Source organism: Polyodon spathula, chromosome 23 (assembly GCF_017654505.1).
Source record: "Polyodon spathula isolate WHYD16114869_AA chromosome 23, ASM1765450v1, whole genome shotgun sequence".
Taxonomy (NCBI): domain Eukaryota; kingdom Metazoa; phylum Chordata; class Actinopteri; order Acipenseriformes; family Polyodontidae; genus Polyodon; species Polyodon spathula.
In genome coordinates, this window is record NC_054556.1 from 173251 (window position 1) to 198725 (window position 25475).

Here is a 25475-nt window from a genome sequence, read left to right on the forward strand (position 1 = left end):
TTCGTGAGATGGCATCACACACATGCACACACTGTCGCATTCGTGAGATGGCATCACACACATGCACACACTGTCGCATTCGTGAGATGGCATCACACACATGCACACACTGTCGCATTCGTGAGATGGCATCACACACATGCACACACTGTCGCATTCGTGAGATGGCATCACACACATGCACACACTGTCGCATTCGTGAGATGGCATCACACACATGCACACACTGTCGCATTCGTGAGATGGCATCACACACATGCACACACTGTCGCATTCGTGAGATGGCATCACACACATGCACACACTGTCGCATTCGTGAGATGGCATCACACACATGCACACACTGTCGCATTCGTGAGATGGCATCACACACATGCACACACTGTCGCATTCGTGAGATGGCATCACACACATGCACACACTGTCGCATTCGTGAGATGGCATCACACACATGCACACACTCGCATTCGTGAGATGGCATCACACACAGAGGACCTTCTGAACAGGCCACGCCCCCCCAGATGGTGTTGGCTGTCCGGCGTGTGGAGGAGTGCTGGAAGGACTCAGAGGAGCTGGTCAGATCCTCACAGCGTCTCAGAATAACCTCTTCTCATACCTGCGCAGAAACAGACAGAACTAAACCAGCAGCACGACTATTACTAAAAGAAACAAGTCCTTCGCAATGGCAAGCGTTTTGACTACAAGTCTTTTGCAATGCCTTGCCATTGAATTTCAGGACGAGTCTCAGCCCCGGCCCCTCGCTGTGTTATTTCAGGACGAGTCTCAGCCCCGCCCCCTCGCTGTGTTATTTCAGGACGAGTCTCAGCCCCGCCCCCTCGCTGTGTTATTTCAGGACGAGTCTCAGCCCCGCCCCCTCGCTGTGTTATTTCAGGACGAGTCTCAGCCCCGCCCCCTCGCTGTGTTATTTCAGGACGAGTCTCAGCCCCGCCCCCTCGCTGTGTTATTTCAGGACGAGTCTCAGCCCCGCCCCCTCGCTGTGTTATTTCAGGACGAGTCTCAGCCCCGCCCCCTCGCTGTGTTATTTCAGGACGAGTCTCAGCCCCGCCCCCTCGCTGTGTTATTTCAGGACGAGTCTCAGCCCCGCCCCCTCGCTGTGTTGTTTCAGGACGAGTCTCAGCCCCGCCCCCTCGCTGTGTTATTTCAGGAGGAGTCTCAGCCCCGCCCCCTCGCTGTGTTATTTCAGGACGAGTCTCAGCCCCGCCCCCTCGCTGTGTTATTTCAGGACGAGTCTCAGCCCCGCCCCCTCGCTGTGTTATTTCAGGACGAGTCTCAGCCCCGCCCCCTCGCTGTGTTATTTCAGGACGAGTCTCAGCCCCGCCCCCTCGCTGTGTTATTTCAGGACGAGTCTCAGCCCCGCCCCCTCGCTGTGTTATTTCAGGACGAGTCTCAGCCCCGCCCCCTCGCTGTGTTATTTCAGGACGAGTCTCAGCCCCGCCCCCTCGCTGTGTTATTTCAGGACGAGTCTCAGCCCCGCCCCCTCGCTGTGTTATTTCAGGACGAGTCTCAGCCCCGCCCCCTCGCTGTGTTGTTTCAGGACGAGTCTCAGCCCCGCCCCCTCGCTGTGTTATTTCAGGACGAGTCTCAGCCCCGCCCCCTCGCTGTGTTATTTCAGGACGAGTCTCAGCCCCGCCCCCTCGCTGTGTTATTTCAGGACGAGTCTCAGCCCCGCCCCCTCGCTGTGTTATTTCAGGACGAGTCTCAGCCCCGCCCCCTCGCTGTGTTATTTCAGGACGAGTCTCAGCCCCGCCCCCTCGCTGTGTTATTTCAGGACGAGTCTCAGCCCCGCCCCCTCGCTGTGTTATTTCAGGACGAGTCTCAGCCCCGCCCCCTCGCTGTGTTATTTCAGGACGAGTCTCAGCCCCGCCCCCTCGCTGTGTTATTTCAGGACGAGTCTCAGCCCCGCCCCCCCGCTGTGTTATTTCAGGACGAGTCTCAGCCCCGCCCCCCCGCTGTGTTATTTCAGGACGAGTCTCAGCCCCGCCCCCTCGCTGTGTTATTTCAGGACGAGTCTCAGCCCCGCCCCCTCGCTGTGTTATTTCAGGACGAGTCTCAGCCCCGCCCCCTCGCTGTGTTATTTCAGGACGAGTCTCAGCCCCGCCCCCTCGCTGTGTTATTTCAGGATGAGTCTCAGCCCCGCCCCCTCGCACTCTCTCAGTGACTCACGTGTGCAGGCTGTGCACCCCGCCCTCCACCTGCGCCAACGTGGTGCGCTTCTCAAACTTCAGATCCCCTGAGTACATCGCAGACCTGCCAGAGACAGAGACAGCCAGGGATCAGCGTGACGAGGACATCGCAGACCTGCCAGAGACAGAGACAGCCAGGGATCAGCGTGACGAGGACATCGCAGACCTGCCAGAGACAGAGACAGCCAGGGATCAGCGTGACGAGGACATCGCAGACCTGCCAGAGACAGAGACAGCCAGGGATCAGCGTGACGAGGACATCGCAGACCTGCCAGAGACAGAGACAGCCAGGGATCAGCGTGACGAGGACATCGCAGACCTGCCAGAGACAGAGACAGCCAGGGATCAGCGTGACGAGGACATCGCAGACCTGCCAGAGACAGAGACAGCCAGGGATCAGCGTGACGAGGACATCGCAGACCTGCCAGAGACAGAGACAGCCAGGGATCAGCGTGACGAGGACATCGCAGACCTGCCAGAGACAGAGACAGCCAGGGATCAGTGTGAGCGTGTCACTGTGTGTATATCATTCTGTAAACACTTGTGTCAGTGTGTAGCAGTGGGGGGGGGTGTATTGTTGTATTGGGGGGGGTGTATTGTTGTATTGGGGGTGTGTGTATTGTTGTATTGGGGGGGTGTGTATTGTTGTATTGGGGGGTGTGTGTATTGTTGTATTGGGGGGTGTGTATTGTTGTATTGGGGGTGTGTGTATTGTTGTATTGGGGGGGGGTGTATTGTTGTATTGGGGGTGTGTGTGTATTGTTGTATTGGGGGTGTGTGTGTATTGTTGTATTGGGGGTGTGTGTATTGTTGTATTGGGGGTGTGTGTATTGTTGTATTGGGGGGTGTGTGTATTGTTGTATTGGGGTGTGTGTATTGTTGTATTGGGGTGTGTGTATTGTTGTATTGGGGGTGTGTGTATTGTTGTATTGGGGGTGTGTATTGTTGTATTGGGGGTGTGTATTGTTGTATTGGGGGGTGTGTATTGTTGTATTGGGGTGTGTGTATTGTTGTATTGGGGGTGTGTGTATTGTTGTATTGGGGGTGTGTGTATTGTTGTATTGGGGGTGTGTGTGTATTGTTGTATTGGGGGTGTGTGTGTATTGTTGTATTGGGGGGGTGTATTGTTGTATTGGGGGGTGTGTATTGTTGTATTGGGGGGGTGTGTATTGTTGTATTGGGGGTGTGTATTGTTGTATTGGGGGTGTGTATTGTTGTATTGGGGGGGTGTGTATTGTTGTATTGGGGGGGTGTGTTGTATTGGGGGGGGGTGTATTGTTGGGGGGTGTGTATTGTTGTATTGGGGGGGTGTATTGTTGTATTGGGCGTTGTGTATTGTTGTATTGGGGTGTGTGTATTGTTGTATTGGGGGTGTGTGTATTGTTGTATTGGGGGGTGTATTGTTGTATTGGGGGTGTGTGTATTGTTGTATTGGGGGTGTGTATTGTTGTATTGGGGTGTGTGTATTGTTGTATTGGGGGGGGTGTATTGTTGTATTGGGGGGTGTGTATTGTTGTATTGGGGGTGTGTATTGTTGTATTGGGGGGGTGTATTGTTGTATTGGGGGTGTGTGTATTGTTGTATTGGGGGTGTGTATTGTTGTATTGGGGGTGTGTATTGTTGTATTGGGGGTTGTGTATTGGGGGGGTGTGTATTGTTGTATTGGGGGTGTGTGTGTATTGTTGTATTGGGGGTGTGTATTGTTGTATTGGGGGTGTGTATTGTTGTATTGGGGGGGGTGTATTGTTGTATTGGGCGTGTGTGTATTGTTGTATTGGGGGTGTGTATTGTTGTATTGGGGGGGTGTTGTATTGGGGTGTGTGTATTGTTGTATTGGGGGGGGTGTGTATTGTTGTATTGGGGTGTGTGTATTGTTGTATTGGGGGTGTGTGTGTATTGTTGTATTGGGGGTGTGTGTATTGTTGTATTGGGGGTGTGTGTATTGTTGTATTGGGGGGTGTATTGTTGTATTGGGGGTGTGTGTATTGTTGTATTGGGGGTGTGTGTATTGTTGTATTGGGGGTGTGTATTGTTGTATTGGGGGGGGTGTATTGTTGTATTGGGGGGTGTGTATTGTTGTATTGGGGGGTGTGTATTGTTGTATTGGGGGGGGTGTATTGTTGTATTGGGGGGGGTGTATTGTTGTATTGGGGGTGTGTATTGTTGTATTGGGGGGGTGTATTGTTGTATTGGGGGGTGTGTATTGTTGTATTGGGGGTGTGTGTATTGTTGTATTGGGGGTGTGTGTGTATTGTTGTATTGGGGGGTGTGTATTGTTGTATTGGGGGTGTGTATTGTTGTATTGGGGGGGTGTATTGTTGTATTGGGGGTGTGTGTATTGTTGTATTGGGGGTGTGTATTGTTGTATTGGGGGGGTGTATTGTTGTATTGGGGGGTGTGTATTGTTGTATTGGGGGGTGTGTGTATTGTTGTATGGGGGGGTATTGTTGTATTGGGGGTGTGTATTGTTGTATTGGGGGTGTGTGTATTGTTGTATTGGGGGTGTGTATTGTTGTATTGGGGGGTGTGTACTGTTGTATTGGGGGGGGTTATTGTTGTATTGGGGGTGTGTGTATTGTTGTATTGGGGGTGTGTATTGTTGTATTGGGGGGGGTGTATTGTTGTATTGGGGGGGTGTGTATTGTTGTATTGGGGGTGTGTGTGTATTGTTGTATTGGGGGGGTGTGTATTGTTGTATTGGGGGTGTGTGTATTGTTGTATTGGGGGTGTGTGTATTGTTGTATTGGGGGTGTGTGTGTATTGTTGTATTGGGGGTGTGTGTGTATTGTTGTATTGGGGGTGTGTGTATTGTTGTATTGGGGGGGTGTGTATTGTTGTATTGGGGGGGTGTGTGTATTGTTGTATTGGGGGTGTGTGTATTGTTGTATTGGGGGTGTGTACTGTTGTATTGGGGGGGGTGTATTGTTGTATTGGGGGTGTGTATTGTTGTATTGGGGGTGTGTATTGTTGTATTGGGGGGTGTGTATTGTTGTATTGGGGGGGGTGTATTGTTGTATTGGGGGTGTGTATTGTTGTATTGGGGGGGTGTATTGTTGTATTGGGGGGGTGTGTATTGTTGTATTGGGGGGGTGTGTATTGTTGTATTGGGGGTGTGTGTATTGTTGTATTGGGGGGGTGTGTATTGTTGTATTGGGGGGTGTGTATTGTTGTATTGGGGGTGTGTATTGTTGTATTGGGGGGTGTGTATTGTTGTATTGGGGTGTGTGTATTGTTGTATTGGGGGTGTGTATTGTTGTATTGGGGGGTGTGTATTGTTGTATTGGGGGTGTGTGTATTGTTGTATTGGGGGTGTGTGTGTATTGTTGTATTGGGGGGGTGTGTATTGTTGTATTGGGGGTGTGTATTGTTGTATTGGGGGGGGTGTATTGTTGTATTGGGGGGGGTGTATTGTTGTATTGGGGGTGTGTGTATTGTTGTATTGGGGGGGTGTGTATTGTTGTATTGGGGGTGTGTGTATTGTTGTATTGGGGGGGGTGTATTGTTGTATTGGGGGGGTGTATTGTTGTATTGGGGGGGGTGTATTGTTGTATTGGGGGGGTGTATTGTTGTATTGGGGGGGTGTATTGTTGTATTGGGGGGGTGTGTATTGTTGTATTGGGGGTGTGTATTGTTGTATTGGGGGGTGTGTGTATTGTTGTATTGGGGGTGTGTGTATTGTTGTATTGGGGGGGTGTGTATTGTTGTATTGGGGGGTGTGTATTGTTGTATTGGGGGTGTGTGTATTGTTGTATTGGGGGGTGTGTGTTGTATTGGGGGGTGTGTATTGTTGTATTGGGGGTGTGTGTATTGTTGTATTGGGGGGGTGTATTGTTGTATTGGGGTGTGTGTATTGTTGTATTGGGGGGGTGTATTGTTGTATTGGGGGTGTGTGTGTATTGTTGTATTGGGGGTGTGTGTATTGTTGTATTGGGGGGGTGTGTGTATTGTTGTATTGGGGGGGGTGTATTGTTGTATTGGGCGTGTGTGTATTGTTGTATTGGGGGTGTGTATTGTTGTATTGGGGGGGGTGTATTGTTGTATTGGGGGGTGTGTATTGTTGTATTGGGGGTGTGTATTGTTGTATTGGGGGGGGTGTATTGTTGTATTGGGGGTGTGTGTATTGTTGTATTGGGGGTGTGTATTGTTGTATTGGGGGGGGTGTATTGTTGTATTGGGGGTGTGTGTATTGTTGTATTGGGGGTGTGTGTATTGTTGTATTGGGGGGGTGTGTATTGTTGTATTGGGGGTGTGTATTGTTGTATTGGGGGGTGTGTGTATTGTTGTATTGGGGGTGTGTGTATTGTTGTATTGGGGGTGTGTATTGTTGTATTGGGGGTGTGTGTATTGTTGTATTGGGGGGGGTGTATTGTTGTATTGGGGGTGTGTATTGTTGTATTGGGGGGGTGTGTATTGTTGTATTGGGGGGTGTGTATTGTTGTATTGGGGGGGTGTGTATTGTTGTATTGGGGGGGGTGTATTGTTGTATTGGGGGTGTGTGTATTGTTGTATTGGGGGGGTGTGTATTGTTGTATTGGGGGGGTGTGTGTATTGTTGTATTGGGGGGGTGTATTGTTGTATTGGGGGGGGTGTATTGTTGTATTGGGGGGGTGTGTATTGTTGTATTGGGGGGGTGTATTGTTGTATTGGGGGGGGTGTATTGTTGTATTGGGGGTGTGTGTATTGTTGTATTGGGGGTGTGTGTATTGTTGTATTGGGGGTGTGTATTGTTGTATTGGGGGGGGTGTATTGTTGTATTGGGGGGGTGTGTATTGTTGTATTGGGGGTGTGTATTGTTGTATTGGGGGGGGTGTATTGTTGTATTGGGGGGGTGTGTATTGTTGTATTGGGGGGGTGTATTGTTGTATTGGGGGGGGTGTATTGTTGTATTGGGGTGTGTGTATTGTTGTATTGGGGGTGTGTATTGTTGTATTGGGGGGGGTGTATTGTTGTATTGGGCGTGTGTGTATTGTTGTATTGGGGGGGTGTGTATTGTTGTATTGGGGGGGGTGTATTGTTGTATTGGGGGGGTGTGTATTGTTGTATTGGGGGTGTGTATTGTTGTATTGGGGGGGGTGTATTGTTGTATTGGGGGTGTGTGTATTGTTGTATTGGGGGTGTGTATTGTTGTATTGGGGGTGTGTGTATTGTTGTATTGGGGGTGTGTGTGTATTGTTGTATTGGGGGTGTGTGTATTGTTGTATTGGGGGTGTGTATTGTTGTATTGGGGGTGTGTATTGTTGTATTGGGGGTGTGTGTATTGTTGTATTGGGGGTGTGTATTGTTGTATTGGGGGGGTGTGTGTATTGTTGTATTGGGGGTGTGTGTGTATTGTTGTATTGGGGGTGTGTGTATTGTTGTATTGGGGGGTGTGTGTATTGTTGTATTGGGGGTGTGTGTATTGTTGTATTGGGGGGTGTGTATTGTTGTATTGGGGGTGTGTGTATTGTTGTATTGGGGGGTGTGTATTGTTGTATTGGGGGTGTGTGTATTGTTGTATTGGGGGTGTGTATTGTTGTATTGGGGGGGGTGTATTGTTGTATTGGGGGTGTGTGTATTGTTGTATTGGGGGTGTGTGTATTGTTGTATTGGGGGGGGTGTATTGTTGTATTGGGGGTGTGTGTATTGTTGTATTGGGGGTGTGTATTGTTGTATTGGGGGGGGTGTATTGTTGTATTGGGGGTGTGTGTATTGTTGTATTGGGGGTGTGTATTGTTGTATTGGGGGGTGGTGTATTGTTGTATTGGGGGTGTGTGTATTGTTGTATTGGGGGTGTGTATTGTTGTATTGGGGGGGGTGTATTGTTGTATTGGGGGTGTGTGTATTGTTGTATTGGGGGTGGTGTGTATTGTTGTATTGGGGGGGTGTGTATTGTTGTATTGGGGGGGTGTGTATTGTTGTATTGGGGGGGTGTGTGTATTGTTGTATTGGGGGTGTGTGTGTATTGTTGTATTGGGGGTGTGTATTGTTGTATTGGGGGGGTGTATTGTTGTATTGGGGGGGGTGTATTGTTGTATTGGGGGGGTGTGTATTGTTGTATTGGGGTGTGTGTATTGTTGTATTGGGGGTGTGTATTGTTGTATTGGGGGGGGTGTATTGTTGTATTGGGGTGTGTGTATTGTTGTATTGGGGGTGTGTATTGTTGTATTGGGGGGGGTGTATTGTTGTATTGGGGTGTGTGTATTGTTGTATTGGGGGGGTGTATTGTTGTATTGGGGGGGTGTGTATTGTTGTATTGGGGGGGTGTGTGTATTGTTGTATTGGGGGGTGTGTATTGTTGTATTGGGGGGGGGTGTATTGTTGTATTGGGGGTGTGTGTATTGTTGTATTGGGGGTGTGTATTGTTGTATTGGGGGGTGTATTGTTGTATTGGGGGGGTGTATTGTTGTATTGGGGGTGTGTATTGTTGTATTGGGGGGGGTGTATTGTTGTATTGGGGTGTGTGTATTGTTGTATTGGGGGTGTGTATTGTTGTATTGGGGGGGTGTGTATTGTTGTATTGGGGGGGTGTGTATTGTTGTATTGGGGGGGTGTGTGTATTGTTGTATTGGGGGGGGTGTGTATTGTTGTATTGGGGGTGTGTGTATTGTTGTATTGGGGGTGTGTGTATTGTTGTATTGGGGGGTGTGTATTGTTGTATTGGGGGGTGTGTATTGTTGTATTGGGGGGGTGTGTATTGTTGTATTGGGGGTGTGGTGTATTGTTGTATTGGGGGGGTGTGTATTGTTGTATTGGGGGTGTGTGTATTGTTGTATTGGGGGGGGTGTATTGTTGTATTGGGGGGGGTGTATTGTTGTATTGGGGGGGTGTATTGTTGTATTGGGGGTGTGTGTATTGTTGTATTGGGGGGGTGTGTATTGTTGTATTGGGGGGGGTGTATTGTTGTATTGGGGGTGTGTGTATTGTTGTATTGGGGGGGTGTATTGTTGTATTGGGGGGGGTGTATTGTTGTATTGGGGGTGTGTGTATTGTTGTATTGGGGGGTGTGTATTGTTGTATTGGGGGGTGTGTACTGTTGTATTGGGGGTGTGTATTGTTGTATTGGGGGTGTGTGTGTATTGTTGTATTGGGGGGTGTGTATTGTTGTATTGGGGTGTGTGTATTGTTGTATTGGGGGTGTGTATTGTTGTATTGGGGGTGTGTATTGTTGTATTGGGGGGTGTGTATTGTTGTATTGGGGGTGTGTGTATTGTTGTATTGGGGGGGGTGTATTGTTGTATTGGGGTGTGTGTATTGTTGTATTGGGGGTGTGTACTGTTGTATTGGGGGGGGTGTATTGTTGTATTGGGGGGGGTGTGTATTGTTGTATTGGGGGGTGTGTATTGTTGTATTGGGGGGGGTGTATTGTTGTATTGGGGTGTGTGTATTGTTGTATTGGGGGGGTGTATTGTTGTATTGGGGGTGTGTGTATTGTTGTATTGGGGTGTGTGTATTGTTGTATTGGGGGTGTGTGTATTGTTGTATTGGGGGGGGTGTATTGTTGTATTGGGCGTGTGTGTATTGTTGTATTGGGGGTGTGTACTGTTGTATTGGGGGGGGTGTATTGTTGTATTGGGCGTGTGTGTATTGTTGTATTGGGGGTGTGTATTGTTGTATTGGGGGGGGTGTATTGTTGTATTGGGGGTGTGTGTATTGTTGTATTGGGGGTGTGTGTGTATTGTTGTATTGGGGGGGGTGTATTGTTGTATTGGGGGGTGTGTATTGTTGTATTGGGGGGACAGGGTGTATTGTTGTATTGGGGGTGGTGTGTATTGTTGTATTGGGGGGGGTGTATTGTTGTATTGGGGGGGTGTGTGTATTGTTGTATTGGGGGTGTGTGTATTGTTGTATTGGGGGTGTGTGTGTATTGTTGTATTGGGGGTGTGTGTGTATTGTTGTATTGGGGGTGGGTGTGTATTGTTGTATTGGGGGTTCTGTGTATTGTTGTATTGGGGGGGGGGTGTATTGTTGTATTGGGGGTGGTGTATTGTTGTATTGGGGGGGGTGTATTGTTGTTGTATCGCACCTGAGTTGCGTGAGGCTCTTTGCCCCGATGTCCTGGCAGGAGTGCTGGATCCCTGCGATCAGGTACGGGACAAACTTATGGATGGAGCCCTTATCCTGCATCGCCCCCGACACCCCCTGAGCCACCTTGATCTTGTCAGACTCGCTGCGGGGAGAGAGAGGGAAGAGGTCTGTTGGTGTATTGGGGACAGACAGGGAGGTAAGGAGGGTGCTTAAGGGTCTGGGTACCTGAAGTATCGGTTCTTGTGTATCGAGGGAGGTATGGGGGCGGCGCCTGAAGCATCGGTTCTGGGAGCCCAGGTTCTTGTGTATCGAGGGAGGTATGGGGGCGGCGCCTGAAGCATCGGTTCTGGGAGCCCAGGTTCTTGTGTATCGAGGGAGGTATGGGGGCGGCGCCTGAAGCATCGGTCCTGGGAGCCCAGGTTCTTGTGTATCGAGGGAGGTATGGGGCGGTACCTGAAGCATCGGTTCTGGGAGCCCAGGTTCTTGTGTATCGAGGGAGGTATGGGGGCGGTACCTGAAGCATCGGTTCTGGGAGCCCAGGTTCTTGTGTATCGAGGGAGGTGTGGGGGCGGCGCCTGAAGCATCGGTTCTGGGAGCCCAGGTTCTTGTGTATCGAGGGAGGTATGGGGCGGTACCTGAAGCATCGGTTCTGGGAGCCCAGGTTCTTGTCCATGGCGTCGAGAGAGCCCATGCCACGGTACTTCTTGAGCCGAATCCCATCGGAGAAGAAATACTCTCCGGGAGCCTCGGAGGTGGCAGCCAGCAGGGAGCCCATCATCACTGAGAGAAAAAGAGAGAGAGAGACTCCATCATCACTGAGAGAGAGAGAGACTCCATCATCACTGAGAGAGAGACTCCATCATCACTGAGAGAGAGACTCCATCATCACTGAGAGAGAGACTCCATCATCACTGAGAAAAGAGAGACTCCATCATCACTGAGAGAGAGACTCCATCATCACTGAGAGAGAGAGAGACTCCATCATCACTGAGAGAGAGAGAGACTCCATCATCACTGAGACAGAGAGAGACTCCATCATCACTGAGAGAGAGAGACTCCATCATCACTGAGACAGAGAGACTCCATCACTGAGAGAGAGACTCCATCATCACAGAGAGAGAGAGACTCCATCATCACTGAGAGAGAGACTCCATCATCACTGAGAGAGAGAGAGACTCCATCATCACTGAGAAAGAGACTCCATCATCACTGAGAGAAAGAGATACTCCATCATCACTGAGAGACTCCATCATCACTGACAGAAAGAGACTCCATCATCACTGTGTGAGAAAGACTCCATCATCACTGAGACAAAGACTCCATCATCACAGAGAAAGACAGACTCCATCATCACTGAGAGAAAGAATCAGAGAGAGAGACTCCATCATCACTGAGACAGAGAGAGACTCCATCATCACTGAGAGAGAGAGAGACTCCATCATCACTGAGAGAGAGAGAGACTCCATCATCACTGAGAGAGATCATCACTGAGAGAGACTCCATCATCACTGAGACAGAGAGACTCCATCATCACTGAGACAGAGAGACTCCATCATCACTGAGAGACTCCATCATCACTAAGACAGAGAGAGAGAGACTCCATCATCACTGAGACAGAGAGAGACTCCATCATCACTGAGACAGAGAGAGACTCCATCATCACTGAGACAGAGAGACACTGATCATCACTGAGACAGAGAGAGAGACTCCATCATCACTGAGAGAGAGACTCCATCATCACTGAGACAGAGAGACTCCATCATCACTGAGAGAGAGAGACTCCATCATCACTGAGAGAGAGAGACTCCATCATCACTGAGAGAAATCACTGAGAGAGACTCCATCATCACTGAGAGAGACTCCATCATCACTGAGAGAGAGAGACTCCATCATCACTGAGACAGAGAGACTCCATCATCACTGAGACAGAGAGAGACTCCATCATCACTGAGACAGAGAGACTCCATCATCACTGAGAGAAAGAGAGAGAGACTCCATCATCACTGAGAGAAAGAGAGAGAGACTCCATCATCACTGAGAGAGAGAGACTCCATCATCACTGAGAGAGAGAGAGAGACTCCATCATCACTGAGACAGAGAGAGACTCCATCATCACTGAGACAGAGAGACTCCATCATCACTGAGACAGAGAGACTCCATCATCACTGAGAGAGAGAGAGAGAGACTCCATCATCACTGAGACAGAGAGAGACTCCATCATCACTGAGAGAAAGAGAGAGACTCCATCATCACTGAGACAGAGAGAGACTCCATCATCACTGAGAGAAGAGAGAGACTCCATCATCACTGAGACAGAGAGACTCCATCATCACTGAGAGAGAGACTCCATCATCACTGAGACAGAGAGACTCCATCATCACTGAGAGAGAGAGAGACTCCATCATCACTGAGACAGAGAGAGACTCCATCATCACTGAGAGAAAGAGACTCCATCATCACTGAGAGAGAGAGACTCCATCATCACAGAGAGAGAGACTCCATCATCACTGAGAGAGAGAGAGACTCCATCATCACTGAGACAGAGAGACTCCATCATCACTGAGACAGAGAGAGACTCCATCAGAGAGAGACTCCAGATCAGAGAGAGAGAGACTCCATCATCACTGAGACAGAGAGACTCCATCATCACTGAGACAGAGAGACTCCATCATCACTGAGAGAGAGAGAGACTCCATCATCACAGAGAGAGAGAGACTCCATCATCACTGAGAGAGAGAGACTCCATCATCACTAAGACAGAGAGACTCCATCATCACTGAGACAGAGAGCACTCCAGAGAGACTGAGACAGAGAGACTCCATCATCACTGAGAGAGAGAGATACTCCATCATCACTGAAAGAGAGACTCCATCATCACTGAGAGAGCACAGACTTGCAGTAATCACTGTAGCCGTGCAGTGAGGGAGTGAAGCTGTGAAGCCAGTGCATCACCTGAGACACACACATAGGGTCCACAGCCCCTGCACAGCAGAGACACACACATAGGGTCCACACCCCCTGCACAGCAGAGACACACACATAGGGTCCACACCCCCTGCACAGCAGAGACACACACATAGGGTCCACACCCCCTGAGAGCAGAGACACACACATAGGGTCCACACCCCCTGCACAGCAGAGACACACACATAGGGTCCACACCCCCTGCACAGCAGAGACACACACATAGGGTCCACACCCCCTGCACAGCAGAGACACACACATAGGGTCCACAGCCCCTGCACAGCAGAGACACACACATAGGGTCCACACCCCCTGCACAGCAGAGACACACACATAGGGTCCACACCCCCTGCACAGCAGAGACACACACATAGGGTCCACACCCCCTGCACAGCAGAGACACACACATAGGGTCCACACCCCCTGCACAGCAGAGACACACACATAGGGTCCACACCCCCTGCACAGCAGAGACACACACAGCACACCCCCTGAGAGCAGAGACACACACATAGGGTCCACACCCCCTGCACAGCAGAGACACACACATAGGGTCCACACCCCCTGCACAGCAGAGACACACACATAGGGTCCACACCCCCTGCACAGCAGAGACACACACATAGGGTCCACACCCCCTGCACAGCAGAGACACACACATAGGGTCCACACCCCCTGCACAGCAGAGACACACACATAGGGTCCACACCCCCTGCACAGCAGAGACACACACATAGGGTCCACACCCCCTGCACAGCAGAGACACACACTGGCACAGCAATTATCCTGCAGCCCCATACAAACTTACACCAGCGCATCAGAGACAGTGACAGAGAACACCCCCTGTGTGTGTGTGTGTGTGTGTGTTAGTTTGAAGAATGCATTCAGCCTGGGGGTCGGCACACACTGCAGGATGAAACTCCCTTGTGCCACCTAGTGACACTGACAGGGAGGTGCAGAGAGAGATGAGAAGTTCAGATACTGGCAAGGTTATCATACACACGCAATGGAAAGTGACGAAGGGGGCCATGATGGAATGCATGGTCTGAATGCAGTCCTCTCAATACAAGTACAACAAGTCAGAAAGGAGAAGCCATACTAATGGGGGATTTCAACTTCCCCCATATAAAATGGGAAAACCCGATGGGAGCACGACAGATGAAACTGAAATGGTGGAAATGACAAATGACTGCTTCCTAACACAATTTGTAAAGGCACCCACTAGAGGGGAGGCATGCCTTGATTTAGACTTTTCAAATAACAAAGACAGAATAACTAAAACACAGGTCAGAGAACCACTGGCAAACTCAGACCACAACATGGTCTCATTTGAAGAGTTTTTTAAAACCCCAAAAGTAAGGACTAAAGCTAAGGTTTATAATTTTAGAAAAGCAAACTATGAAGGTATGAAACAGAGACTAACAGAAGTAGATTGGAGTAAAATAGAGAAAACACCCACAGAAGAAGGATAGTTGTTCTTCAAAAATGTAGTACTAGAGGCGCAAAACAATTACATCCCTAAAGTAGACAAATCTAAATATAAAACTAAATTGCCAAAATGGTTTAATAGATCAATTAAAAAAAATATTCAGCGAAAAAAGGCACTTTACAGAGCATTAAAAAAGGACCAAAAAGAAAGTACGCAGAAAGAGTACACAGAACTGCAAACGCAAGTCAAAAAGGAAGTTAGAAAGGCCAAGAGAGAAATAGAAATAAACATTGCTAAGGGAGCTAAAACCAATTCCAAAATGTTTTTCCAATATTACAACAGCAAGAGAACATTCAAAGAGGAGATTAAATGTTTAAGAGATACAAATGGCAAAATCGTAGATGAAGAAAAAAAAATAGCAAATATATTAAATGATTACTTTTCACAAGTTTTTACAAAGGAAGATACTGACAACATGCCCCACATGTCATCCAGTTCCTATCCAGTTTTAAATAACTTTAGCATAACTGAGGCAGAAGTGTTAAAGGGACTAGGAGCTCTTAAAATAAACAAATCCCCTGGGCCGGATGAGATCCTCCCAGTAGTACTCAAAGAAATGAAAGAAGTAATTTACAAACCGCTAACCAAGATCATGCAGCAGTCTCTTGACACAGGGGTGGTACCGACAGACTGGAAAATTGCAAACGTAATACCGATCCACAAAAAGGGAAACAAAACTGAACCAGGTAACTACAGACCAGTAAGCCTGACTTCTATTATATGCAAACTTATGGAAACTATAATAAGATCCAAAATGGAAAATTACCTATATGGTAACAGGGTGATGGGAGACAGTCAACATGGTTTTAGGGAAGGGAGATCGTGTCTAACTAACCTGCTTGATTTTTTTTGAGGATGCAACATCGATAATACTGATACTGAAATTGGAGAAGGAATCTATGAAAAAGACCTAGGAGTTTTTGTTGACTCAGAAATGTCTTCATCTAGACAATATGGGGAAGCTATAAAAAAGGCTAACAAGATGCTCGGATACATTGTGAAAAGTGTTGAATTTAAATCAAGGGAAGTAATGTTAAAACTGTACAATGCACTAGTAAGACCTCATCTTGAATATTGTGTGCAGTTCTGGTCACCTCGCTATAAAAAAGATATTGCTGCTCAAGAAAGAGTGCAAAGAAGAGCGACCAGAATTATTCCGGGCTTAAAAGGCATGTCATATGCAGACAGGCTAAAATAATTGAATCTGTTAGAGATGAGGGGGAGAGGTGAGTGAGAGAGATGAGAGAGAGGTGAGTGAGAGAGAGAGATGAGGGAGAGAGGTGAGTGAGAGAGAGAGATGAGGGAGAGAGGTGAGTGAGAGAGAGAGATGAGGGAGAGAGGTGAGTGAGAGAGAGAGGGAGAGAGGGTGAGGGAGAGAGGTGAGTGAGAGAGAGATGAGGGAGAGAGGTGAGTGAGAGAGATGAGGGAGAGAGGTGAGTGTGAGAGAGAGAGGGAGAGAGGTGAGTGTGAGAGAGAGATGAGGGAGAGAGGTGAGTGAGAGAGAGATGAGGGAGAGAGGTGAGTGTGAGAGAGAGATGAGGGAGAGAGGTGAGTGAGAGAGAGAGATGAAGAGTAGAGAGGAGTGTAAGAGATAAGGGAGAGAGGTAAGTGTGAGAGGGGGAGAGATAAGTGAGGGGGAGAGAGATGAGGGAGAGGTAAGTGTGAAAGGGGGAGATAGGTTAGGCAGGGGAGAGATGAACGGGAGGTGTAAGTGTGAGGGGGAACAGAGGGAAGCATATAGGATGGAAGTGAGAGTATGTGAGAGAGAGAGATACTGCACAGTCAGCAGGGGTGTAGAAGGGACAGGTCTGCAAACCTTGGACTGGTTTCCAGTCTTGCACGGTACTGGTCTTTAGCCTTCCCTAGTGTATTGGTTCTAGGGCCTGGTCTCAAGTCAGTGTACTGGGTCCAGTCTCCCCAGTGCCCAGCTCTCACTGGTTCTCACTTACCCTCCTGCGTGATGCAGATGGAACCGCTGCCCATACCCACTCTGACAGCGTCGACTCCGGCATCAATCAAGTTCTTCGCCTGGGCCGCCGTCACCACTGAGAGAGAGAGAACGAGGGGTTAATACTGCCCCTGCCCCTCCCCAAACCCCAACACCGCCCCGGACCCTACCCCCAACCCAAGCCCCAAGCCCTAACACACTCTGTCACCACTGAGGGAAGTAAACAAGCAGAGCACAAGGGGTTAATACCCCCCCCCCCCCCCCCCTCCTTGATGTATCGGATCATGTTGATCTGGTAGATTGAGTTCCCTTGAGAGGAGTCCTGAGAGAGAAGGGGTGGAAATCAGACAACCAGTACAGCACGGCACACTCCCAGTAAAATGCTGGCAGCTCCCCCACTGCAGTGCCTTCCCAGTGCTCCCAGTTGGACTCACCAGCACCACCGCGTCCACGCCGGCCTTTGCCAGCAGCTCCAGCCGGTACTTGTCGTCCTCGTGAGTGCCGATGGTGGCTCCGCACAGCAGCTGCTTCTTGGCGTCCTTCGAGGCAAGCGGGAAATCGCGGTTCTTCTTGAGGTCGGTGCGCGCGATGATGGCGACCAGCTCCCCCTGCTCGTTCACGATGGGCAGCTTCCCTGGAGGGACACGTCAGCATTTTAACGGAGGTCGAATCAATCTCTCCCCCAACCCTCCCATTTCCTATTTTCTCATGTCCCCCTCCCCTCTCTTCTCCTCACCCTTCTTGCTGCGCTGCAGGATCTCGTTGGCCTCTTTCAGAGTGACTCCCGCTGGGGCCACAACCAGGTCCTCACACTTCGTCATCACCTGAAAAGAATCAACACAAACCAGCACAGATCAATACAAACCAAACACAGGGATCAACACAAACCAGCACATATCAATACAAACCAGCACATATCAATACAAACCAAACACAGGGATCCACACAAACCAGCACAGATCAATACAAACCAAACACAGAGATCAACACAAACCAGCACAGATCAATACAAACCAAACACAGAGATCCACACAAACCAGCACAGTTCAATACAAACCAAACACAGAGATCAACACAAACCAGCACAGATCAATACAAACCAAACACAGAGATCAACACAAACCAGCACAGATCAATACAAACCAAACACAGAGATCAACACAAACCAGCACAGATCAATACAAACCAAACACAGAGATCCACACAAACCAGCACAGTTCAATACAATCCAGCACAAACACAGAGATCAATACAAACCAGCACAAACACATAGATCAATACAATCCAGCACAGATCAATACAAACCAGCACAGATCAATACAAACCAGCACAGACCATTACAAACAGCACAGAGATCAATACAAACCAGCACAGATTAATAACAGCAGATCAATACAAACCAACAGAGATCAATACAAACCAGCACAGATTAATAACAGCAGATCAATACAAACCAACAGAGATTAATACAAACCAGCACAGATTAATAACAGCAGATCAATACAAACCAACAGAGATCAATACAAACCAGCACAGATTAATAACAGCAGATCAATACAAACCAACAGAGATCAATACAAACCAGCACAGATTAATAACAGCAGATCAATACAAACCAACAGAGATCAATACAAACCAGCACAGATTAATAACAGCAGATCAATACAAACCAACAGAGATCAATACAAACCAGCACAAAACACAGAGATCAATACAAACCAGCACAAAACACAGAGATCAATACAAACCAACACAAACACAGGGATCAATACAAACCAGAGATCAATACATAATAGCACAGATCAATACAAACCAAACACTGCACCAGAAATCCCCTCTCCTTTGTTTTCCTCGCCTGGTTTGAGCGCCCCCTCCTGGTTTCAATTCATCTCTGTGTTTGCCCTTCCCATCCACTGTTCTAGCCCCTCCCCCTGGTTTAAACCCCTCCTCACCTCACCGAGTGGCAGGCTGTGCTCCTCCTCCTTCAGGAAGTCGATGTCTCGGGAGGATATGATTCCCACCAGCTTCCCACCCATCTTCCCGCTCTCTGTGATCGGAATACCACAGAACCCGTGCCGTGCCTTCGCCTCGAACACGTCCTGCACACGCTTCTGAGGACTCATCACCACGGGGTCTGTGATGAAACCCTGCTCGTACTTCTACAGGGAGAGGAGAGGAGAGAGGAGACAAACCCTGGGACGAGCATTTTCTAGATGGGCAATCTCCTCTCATACCTGACACTACTTTGGGTACGAGCGGAAGATGGTGATCTCAAACCCTGTCTTCATCACCGCTACTTTGGGAGAGGAAGACCAGGAGGAGGACCTGTGTGATCCTACAAACCTGCCACAAACACTGCCCTTCTAACAGGAGAGAGGAGGAGGAGAGAGGAGAGGAGAGGGACAGCATGAAACCCCCATCTCGTGATCAATACAAACCAGCTGCTCACACTACAGGGAGGGAGAGGAGGGAGGGAGGATGAAACCAGAGGAGAGAGGAGAGGACTGTGATGAAACCCTGCTCGTACTTCTACAGGGAGAGGAGAGGAGGAGAGGACTGTGATGAAACCCTGCTCGTACTTCTACAGGGAGAGGAGAGGAGAGAGGAGAGGACTGTGATGAAACCCTGCTCATGCTTCTACAGGGAGAGGAGAGAGGAGAGGAGTGTGATGAAACCCTGCTTGTTCTTCTACAGGAGAGAGGAGAGGAGAGAGGAGAGGACTGTGATGAAACCCTGCTCATGCTTCTACAGGGAGAGGAGAGAGGGAGAGGACTGTGATGAAACCCTGCTCGTGCTTCTACAGGGAGAGGAGAGGAGAGAGAGGAGGCTCGTGCTTCTACAGGGAGAGGAGAGAGGAGAGAAACCCTGCTCGTGCTTCTACAGGAGAGAGGAGAGGACTGTGATGAAACCCTGCTCGTACTTCTACAGGGAGAGGAGAGAGGAGAGGACTGTGATGAAACCCTGCTCGTGCTTCTACAGGGAGAGGAGAGAGGAGAGGAGTGTGATGAAACCCTGCTTGTTCTTCTACAGGAGAGAGAGGAGAGGAGAGAGGAGAGGGACTGTGATTGAAACCTGCTCTACTGCTTCTACAGGGGGAGGAGAGGTCAGATCCTCTCATTCTCTTGGTGAGAACTCTCCTGACACTACTTTGGGACGAGACAAACTGGGCTTGCTGCTCGTACTTCTACAGGGAGAGGAGAGAGAGAGGACTGTGATGAAACCCTGCTCGTGCTTCTACAGGGAGAGGAGAGAGAGAGAGGGGAGAGGACTGTGATGAAACCCTGCTCGTGCTTCTACAGGGAGAGGAGAGGGAGAGGACTGTGATGAAACCCTGCTCGTACTTCTACAGGGAGAGGAGAGGAGAGAGAGGAGAGGAGAGAGAGAGGAGAGGGAGAGGACTGTGATGAAACCCTGCTCGTACTTCTACAGGGAGAGGAGAGGAGAGGAGAGGACTGTGATGAAACCCTGCTCGTGCTTCTACAGGGAGGAGGAGAGGAGAGAGGAGAGGACTGTGATGAAACCCTGCTCGTGCTTCTACAGGGAGAGGAGAGAGGAGAGGACTGTGATGAAACCCTGCTCGTGCTTCTACAGGAGAGAGGAGAGGAGAGAGGAGAGGAACTTTGGGACGGACACGAAGAAATAGGCTCGACTTCTCCTCTAGGGAGAGAGAGGAGACAGGGGATGAGGCTTTGTGACGAACCCTGTCCCTGCTTCTCCAGGGACACTAGGAGGGAGAGAGAACGAAGAAGAGGACTGATGAAACTCCTTGCTCTACTTCTACGAGGGAAGAGTTCCTCTCTTGGAGGAGAGGAGAGGACTGAGAGAAACCCTGCTCGTGCTTCTACAGGAGAGAGGAGAGAGGAGAGGACTGTGATGAAACCCTGCTCGTGCTTCTACAGGGAGAGGAGAGAGGAGAGGACTGTGATGAAACCCTGCTCGTACTTCTACAGGGAGAGGAGAGGAGAGAGGAGAGGACTGTGATGAAACCCTGCTCGTGCTTCTACAGGGAGAGGAGAGAGGAGAGGACTGTGATGAAACCCTGCTCGTGCTTCTACAGGAGAGAGGAGAGGAGAGAGGACTGTGATGAAACCCTGCTCGTGCTTCTACAGGGAGAGGAGAGAGGAGAGGACTGTGATGAAACCCTGCTCGTGCTTCTACAGGGAGAGGAGAGAGGAGAGGACTGTGATGAAATCCTGCTCGTGCTTCTACAGGGAGAGGAGAGGAGAGAGGAGAGGACTGTGATGAAACCCTGCTCGTGCTTCTACAGGGAGAGGAGAGGAGAGAGGAGAGGACTGTGATGAAACCCTGCTTGTGCTTCTACAGGGGAGAGGAGAGGAGAGAGGAGGACTGTGATGAAACCCTACAGAGGGGTGCTTATACGCTGCTACAGAGCATGAGAGAGGATGGTCAGTAATGTTTGTTTTGCAGTGTGACAAACCATTGAGCTGACAAAACACACACACACACACTCGCGCACGCACACGCGCACACACACTTGCTCAGGCTAGAACCCCCTTGGCAGTGATCTTGTTTACCTTGACTTTGCGCACTTCGTTGGCCTGGAACTCCGGGGTGCAGTTGTGATGCAGAAATCCGATCCGTCCTGTGAGCTGAGAGAGAGAGAGACAGAAAGAGAGAGAGAGAGAGAGAGAGAGAGAGAGAGCGGAAGAGACAGAGGAGAGCAGAGGAGAGAGAGAGAGGAGAGCAGAGGAGAGAGAGAGAGGAGAGCGGAGGAGAGAGAGAGAGGAGAGTTCGAGAGACAGAGAGGACAGTGGAGGAGACAGAGAGGACAGTGGAGGAGAGACAGAGAGAAAGAGATGTTACTCTTGCACGCTTCTTCAAGCCGGATTGGCTGATCTCTCGATCACCCCTTGACCCCTGAACAGGATCAAGTAAAGCAGGCATCCCTCCCAAAGCAGCTCTGTATTCCAGCCCTGTTCTACACAGCGCACCCACTCAAGCCTGTCCAGACCCCACAGTTCAGCCCCTCATACTCATGGCGATGGCCATGCTGGACTCAGTCACTGTGTCCATGGGAGAGGAGACCAGGGGGGTCTTCAGTGTGATGCACTTCGTCAGGGCAGAGGTCAGGTCCTGAGAGTAAACACAATAGAGTCCATCAACAACCAGCACTGACCAGAGCACTGCAGAGACCCACACACAATCACCCAGCACTGACCAGAGCACTGCAGAGACCCACACACAATCACCCAGCACTGACCAGAGCACTGCAGAGACCCACACACAATCACCCAGCACTGACCAGAGCACTGCAGAGACCCACACACAATCACCCAGCACTGACCAGAGCACTGCAGAGACCCACACACAATCACCCAGCACTGACCAGAGCACTGCAGAGACCCACACACAATCACCCAGCACTGACCAGAGCACTGCAGAGACCCACACACAATCACCCAGCACTGACCAGAGCACTGCAGAGACCCACACACAATCACCCAGCACTGACCAGAGCACTGCAGAGACCCACACACAATCACCCAGCACTGACCAGAGCACTGCAGAGACCCACACACAATCACCCAGCACTGACCAGAGCACTGCAGAGACCCACACACAATCACCCAGCACTGACCAGAGCACTGCAGAGACCCACACACAATCACCCAGCACTGACCAGAGCACTGCAGAGACCCACACACACAATCACCCAGCACTGACCAGAGCACTGCAGAGACCCACACACACAATCACCCAGCACTGACCAGAGCACTGCAGAGACCCACACACAATCACCCAGCACTGACCAGAGCACTGCAGAGACCCACACACAATCACCCAGCGCTGACCACAGCACTGCAGAGACACACACACAATCACCCAGCACTGACCAGAGCACTGCAGAGACCCACACACAATCACCCAGCACTGACCAGAGCACTGCAGAGACCCACACAATCACCCAGCACTGACCAGAGCACTGCAGAGACCCACACACAATCACCCAGCACTGACCAGAGCACTGCAGAGACCCACACACAATCACCCAGCACTGACCAGAGCACTGCAGAGACCCACACACAATCACCCAGCACTGACCAGAGCACTGCAGAGACCCACACACAATCACCCAGCACTGACCAGAGCACTGCAGAGACCCACACACAATCACCCAGCACTGACCACAGCACTGCAGAGACACACACAATCACCCAGCACTGACCACAGCACTGCAGAGACCCACACACAATCACCCAGCACTGACCAGAGCACTGCAGAGACCCACACACAATCACCCAGCACTGACCAGAGCACTGCAGAGACCCACACACAATCACCCAGCACTGACCAGAGCACTGCAGAGACCCACACACAATCACCCAGCACTGACCAGAGCACTGCAGAGACCCACACACAATCACCCAGCACTGACCAGAGCACTGCAGAGACACACACACAATCACCCAGCACTGACCACAGCACTGCAGAGACCCACACACAATCACCCAGCACTGACCAGAGCACTGCAGAGACCCACACACAATCACCCAGCACTGACCAGAGCACTGCAGAGACCCACACACAATCACCCAGCACTGACCAGAGCACTGCAGAGACCCACACACACAATCACCCAGCACTGACCAGAGCACTGCAGAGACCCACACACAATCACCCAGCACTGACCAGAGCACTGCAGAGACACACACACAATCACCCAGCACTGACCAGAGCACTGCAGAGACCCACACACACAATCACCCAGCACTGACCAGAGCACTGCAGAGACCCACACACAATCACCCAGCACTGACCAGAGCACTGCAGAGACCCACACACAATCACCCAGCACTGACCAGAGCACTGCAGAGACCCACACACAATCACCCAGCACTGACCAGAGCACTGCAGAGACACACACACACAATCACCCAGCACTGACCAGAGCACTGCAGAGACCCACACACAATCACCCAGCACTGACCAGAGCACTGCAGAGACCCACACACAATCACCCAGCACTGACCAGAGCACTGCAGAGACACACACACAATCACCCAGCACTGACCAGAGCACTGCAGAGACCCACACACAATCACCCAGCACTGACCAGAGCACTGCAGAGACCCACACACAATCACCCAGCACTGACCAGAGCACTGCAGAGACCCACACACAATCACCCAGCACTGACCAGAGCACTGCAGAGACCCACACACAATCACCCAGCACTGACCAGAGCACTGCAGAGACACACACACAATCACCCAGCACTGACCACAGCACTGCAGAGACCCACACACAATCACCCAGCACTGACCAGAGCACTGCAGAGACCCACACACAATCACCCAGCACTGACCAGAGCACTGCAGAGACCCACACACAATCACCCAGCACTGACCAGAGCACTGCAGAGACACACACACAATCACCCAGCACTGACCAGAGCACTGCAGAGACCCACACACAATCACCCAGCACTGACCAGAGCACTGCAGAGACACACACACAATCACCCAGCACTGACCAGAGCACTGCAGAGACCCACACACAAATCACCCAGCACTGACCAGAGCACTGCAGAGACCCACACACAATCACCCAGCACTGACCAGAGCACTGCAGAGACCCACACACAATCACCCAGCACTGACCAGAGCACTGCAGAGAGACACACACACAATCACCCAGCACTGACCAGAGCACTGCAGAGACCCACACACAATCACCCAGCACTGACCAGAGCACTGCAGAGACCCACACAATCACCCAGCACTGACCAGAGCACTGCAGAGACCCACACACAATCACCCAGCACTGACCAGAGCACTGCAGAGACCCACACACAATCACCCAGCACTGACCAGAGCACTGCAGAGACCCACACACAATCACCCAGCACTGACCAGAGCACTGCAGAGACCCACACACAATCACCCAGCACTGACCAGAGCACTGCAGAGACCCACACACAATCACCCAGCACTGACCAGAGCACTGCAGAGACCCACACACACAATCACCCATCACTGACCAGAGCACTGCAGAGACCCACACACAATCACCCAGCACTGACCAGAGCACTGCAGAGACCCACACACAATCACCCAGCACTGACCAGAGCACTGCAGAGACCCACACACAATCACCCAGCACTGACCAGAGCACTGCAGAGACCCACACACACAATCACCCAGCACTGACCAGAGCACTGCAGAGACCCACACACAATCACCCAGCACTGACCAGAGCACTGCAGAGACACACACAATCACCCAGCACTGACCAGAGCACTGCAGAGACCCACACACAATCACCCAGCACTGACCAGAGCACTGCAGAGACCCACACACAATCACCCAGCACTGACCAGAGCACTGCAGAGACCCACACACAATCACCCAGCACTGACCAGAGCACTGCAGAGACCCACACACACAATCACCCAGCACTGACCAGAGCACTGCAGAGACCCACACACACAATCACCCAGCACTGACCAGAGCACTGCAGAGACCCACACACAAGCCCTTTGCACGCCGCTGTCTGGCTCGTCCGGCTGTGTTTGGGTCACTCACTTGTATGTCAGCCCGTCTCCGCAGTTGAAAAGCTGCCGGGCCGCAAGCCCGTCCTCCGGGACATATCCTGTCCCGCCGCTGACCAAATAATCCGCCACGCTTTCCCGGTCGAGAAAAACCGGAGAACGACTGGGATCCGCTGAGCGTGGCTTCGCTTTCTGCTCTGCAGTGCGAGAGTGTCTGTGTGTACGGTCGGTTTGCGTTGCACGAAACGGTCCAGCGAACCGGTGCTGACTCGCCGCCTCCACAATCCACAGCGTGGTTCTGCAGGATAACCCAACTGCTTCCTTGGGGATGGGAAGACTGTCCCGCATCGTCAC

General features: G+C 50.6%; 1 protein-coding gene across 1 annotated transcript; it reads right to left on the reverse strand.

Moving 5' to 3' along the window:
- Positions 1-515: 515 nt before the first annotated feature.
- On the reverse strand, positions 516-25469 carry impdh2 (IMP (inosine 5'-monophosphate) dehydrogenase 2). The gene is made up of 13 exons (XM_041225438.1): positions 25156-25469; positions 21747-21753; positions 21595-21703; positions 21145-21212; positions 18562-18768; positions 17346-17433; positions 17044-17243; positions 16859-16931; positions 16611-16706; positions 10844-10988; positions 10207-10350; positions 2185-2268; positions 516-616 (listed from the first exon to the last, which is right to left on the reverse strand). The coding sequence occupies exons 1-13, from the start codon at positions 25467-25469 to the stop codon at positions 595-597; spliced, it is 1557 nt and encodes a 518-aa protein (XP_041081372.1). The 3' UTR covers positions 516-594.
- Between the last annotated feature and the right edge of the window lie 6 nt (positions 25470-25475).

What these genes read in the sequence shown, in the direction of transcription:
- impdh2 (XM_041225438.1), bottom strand. Translation starts at nt 25,469, where the DNA reads ATGCGGGACAGTCTTCCCATCCCCAAGGAAGCAGTTGGGTTATCCTGC. An exon ending in CATCTGCATCACGCAGGAGG is followed by an intron (nt 10,989 to 16,610) that starts GTAAGTGAGAAC and finishes TTTTTCTCTCAG; the next exon opens with TGATGATGGGCTCCCTGCTG. An exon ending in TCCCAGAACCGATGCTTCAG is followed by an intron (nt 10,351 to 10,843) that starts GTACCGCCCCAT and finishes CTCTCCCCGCAG; the next exon opens with CGAGTCTGACAAGATCAAGG.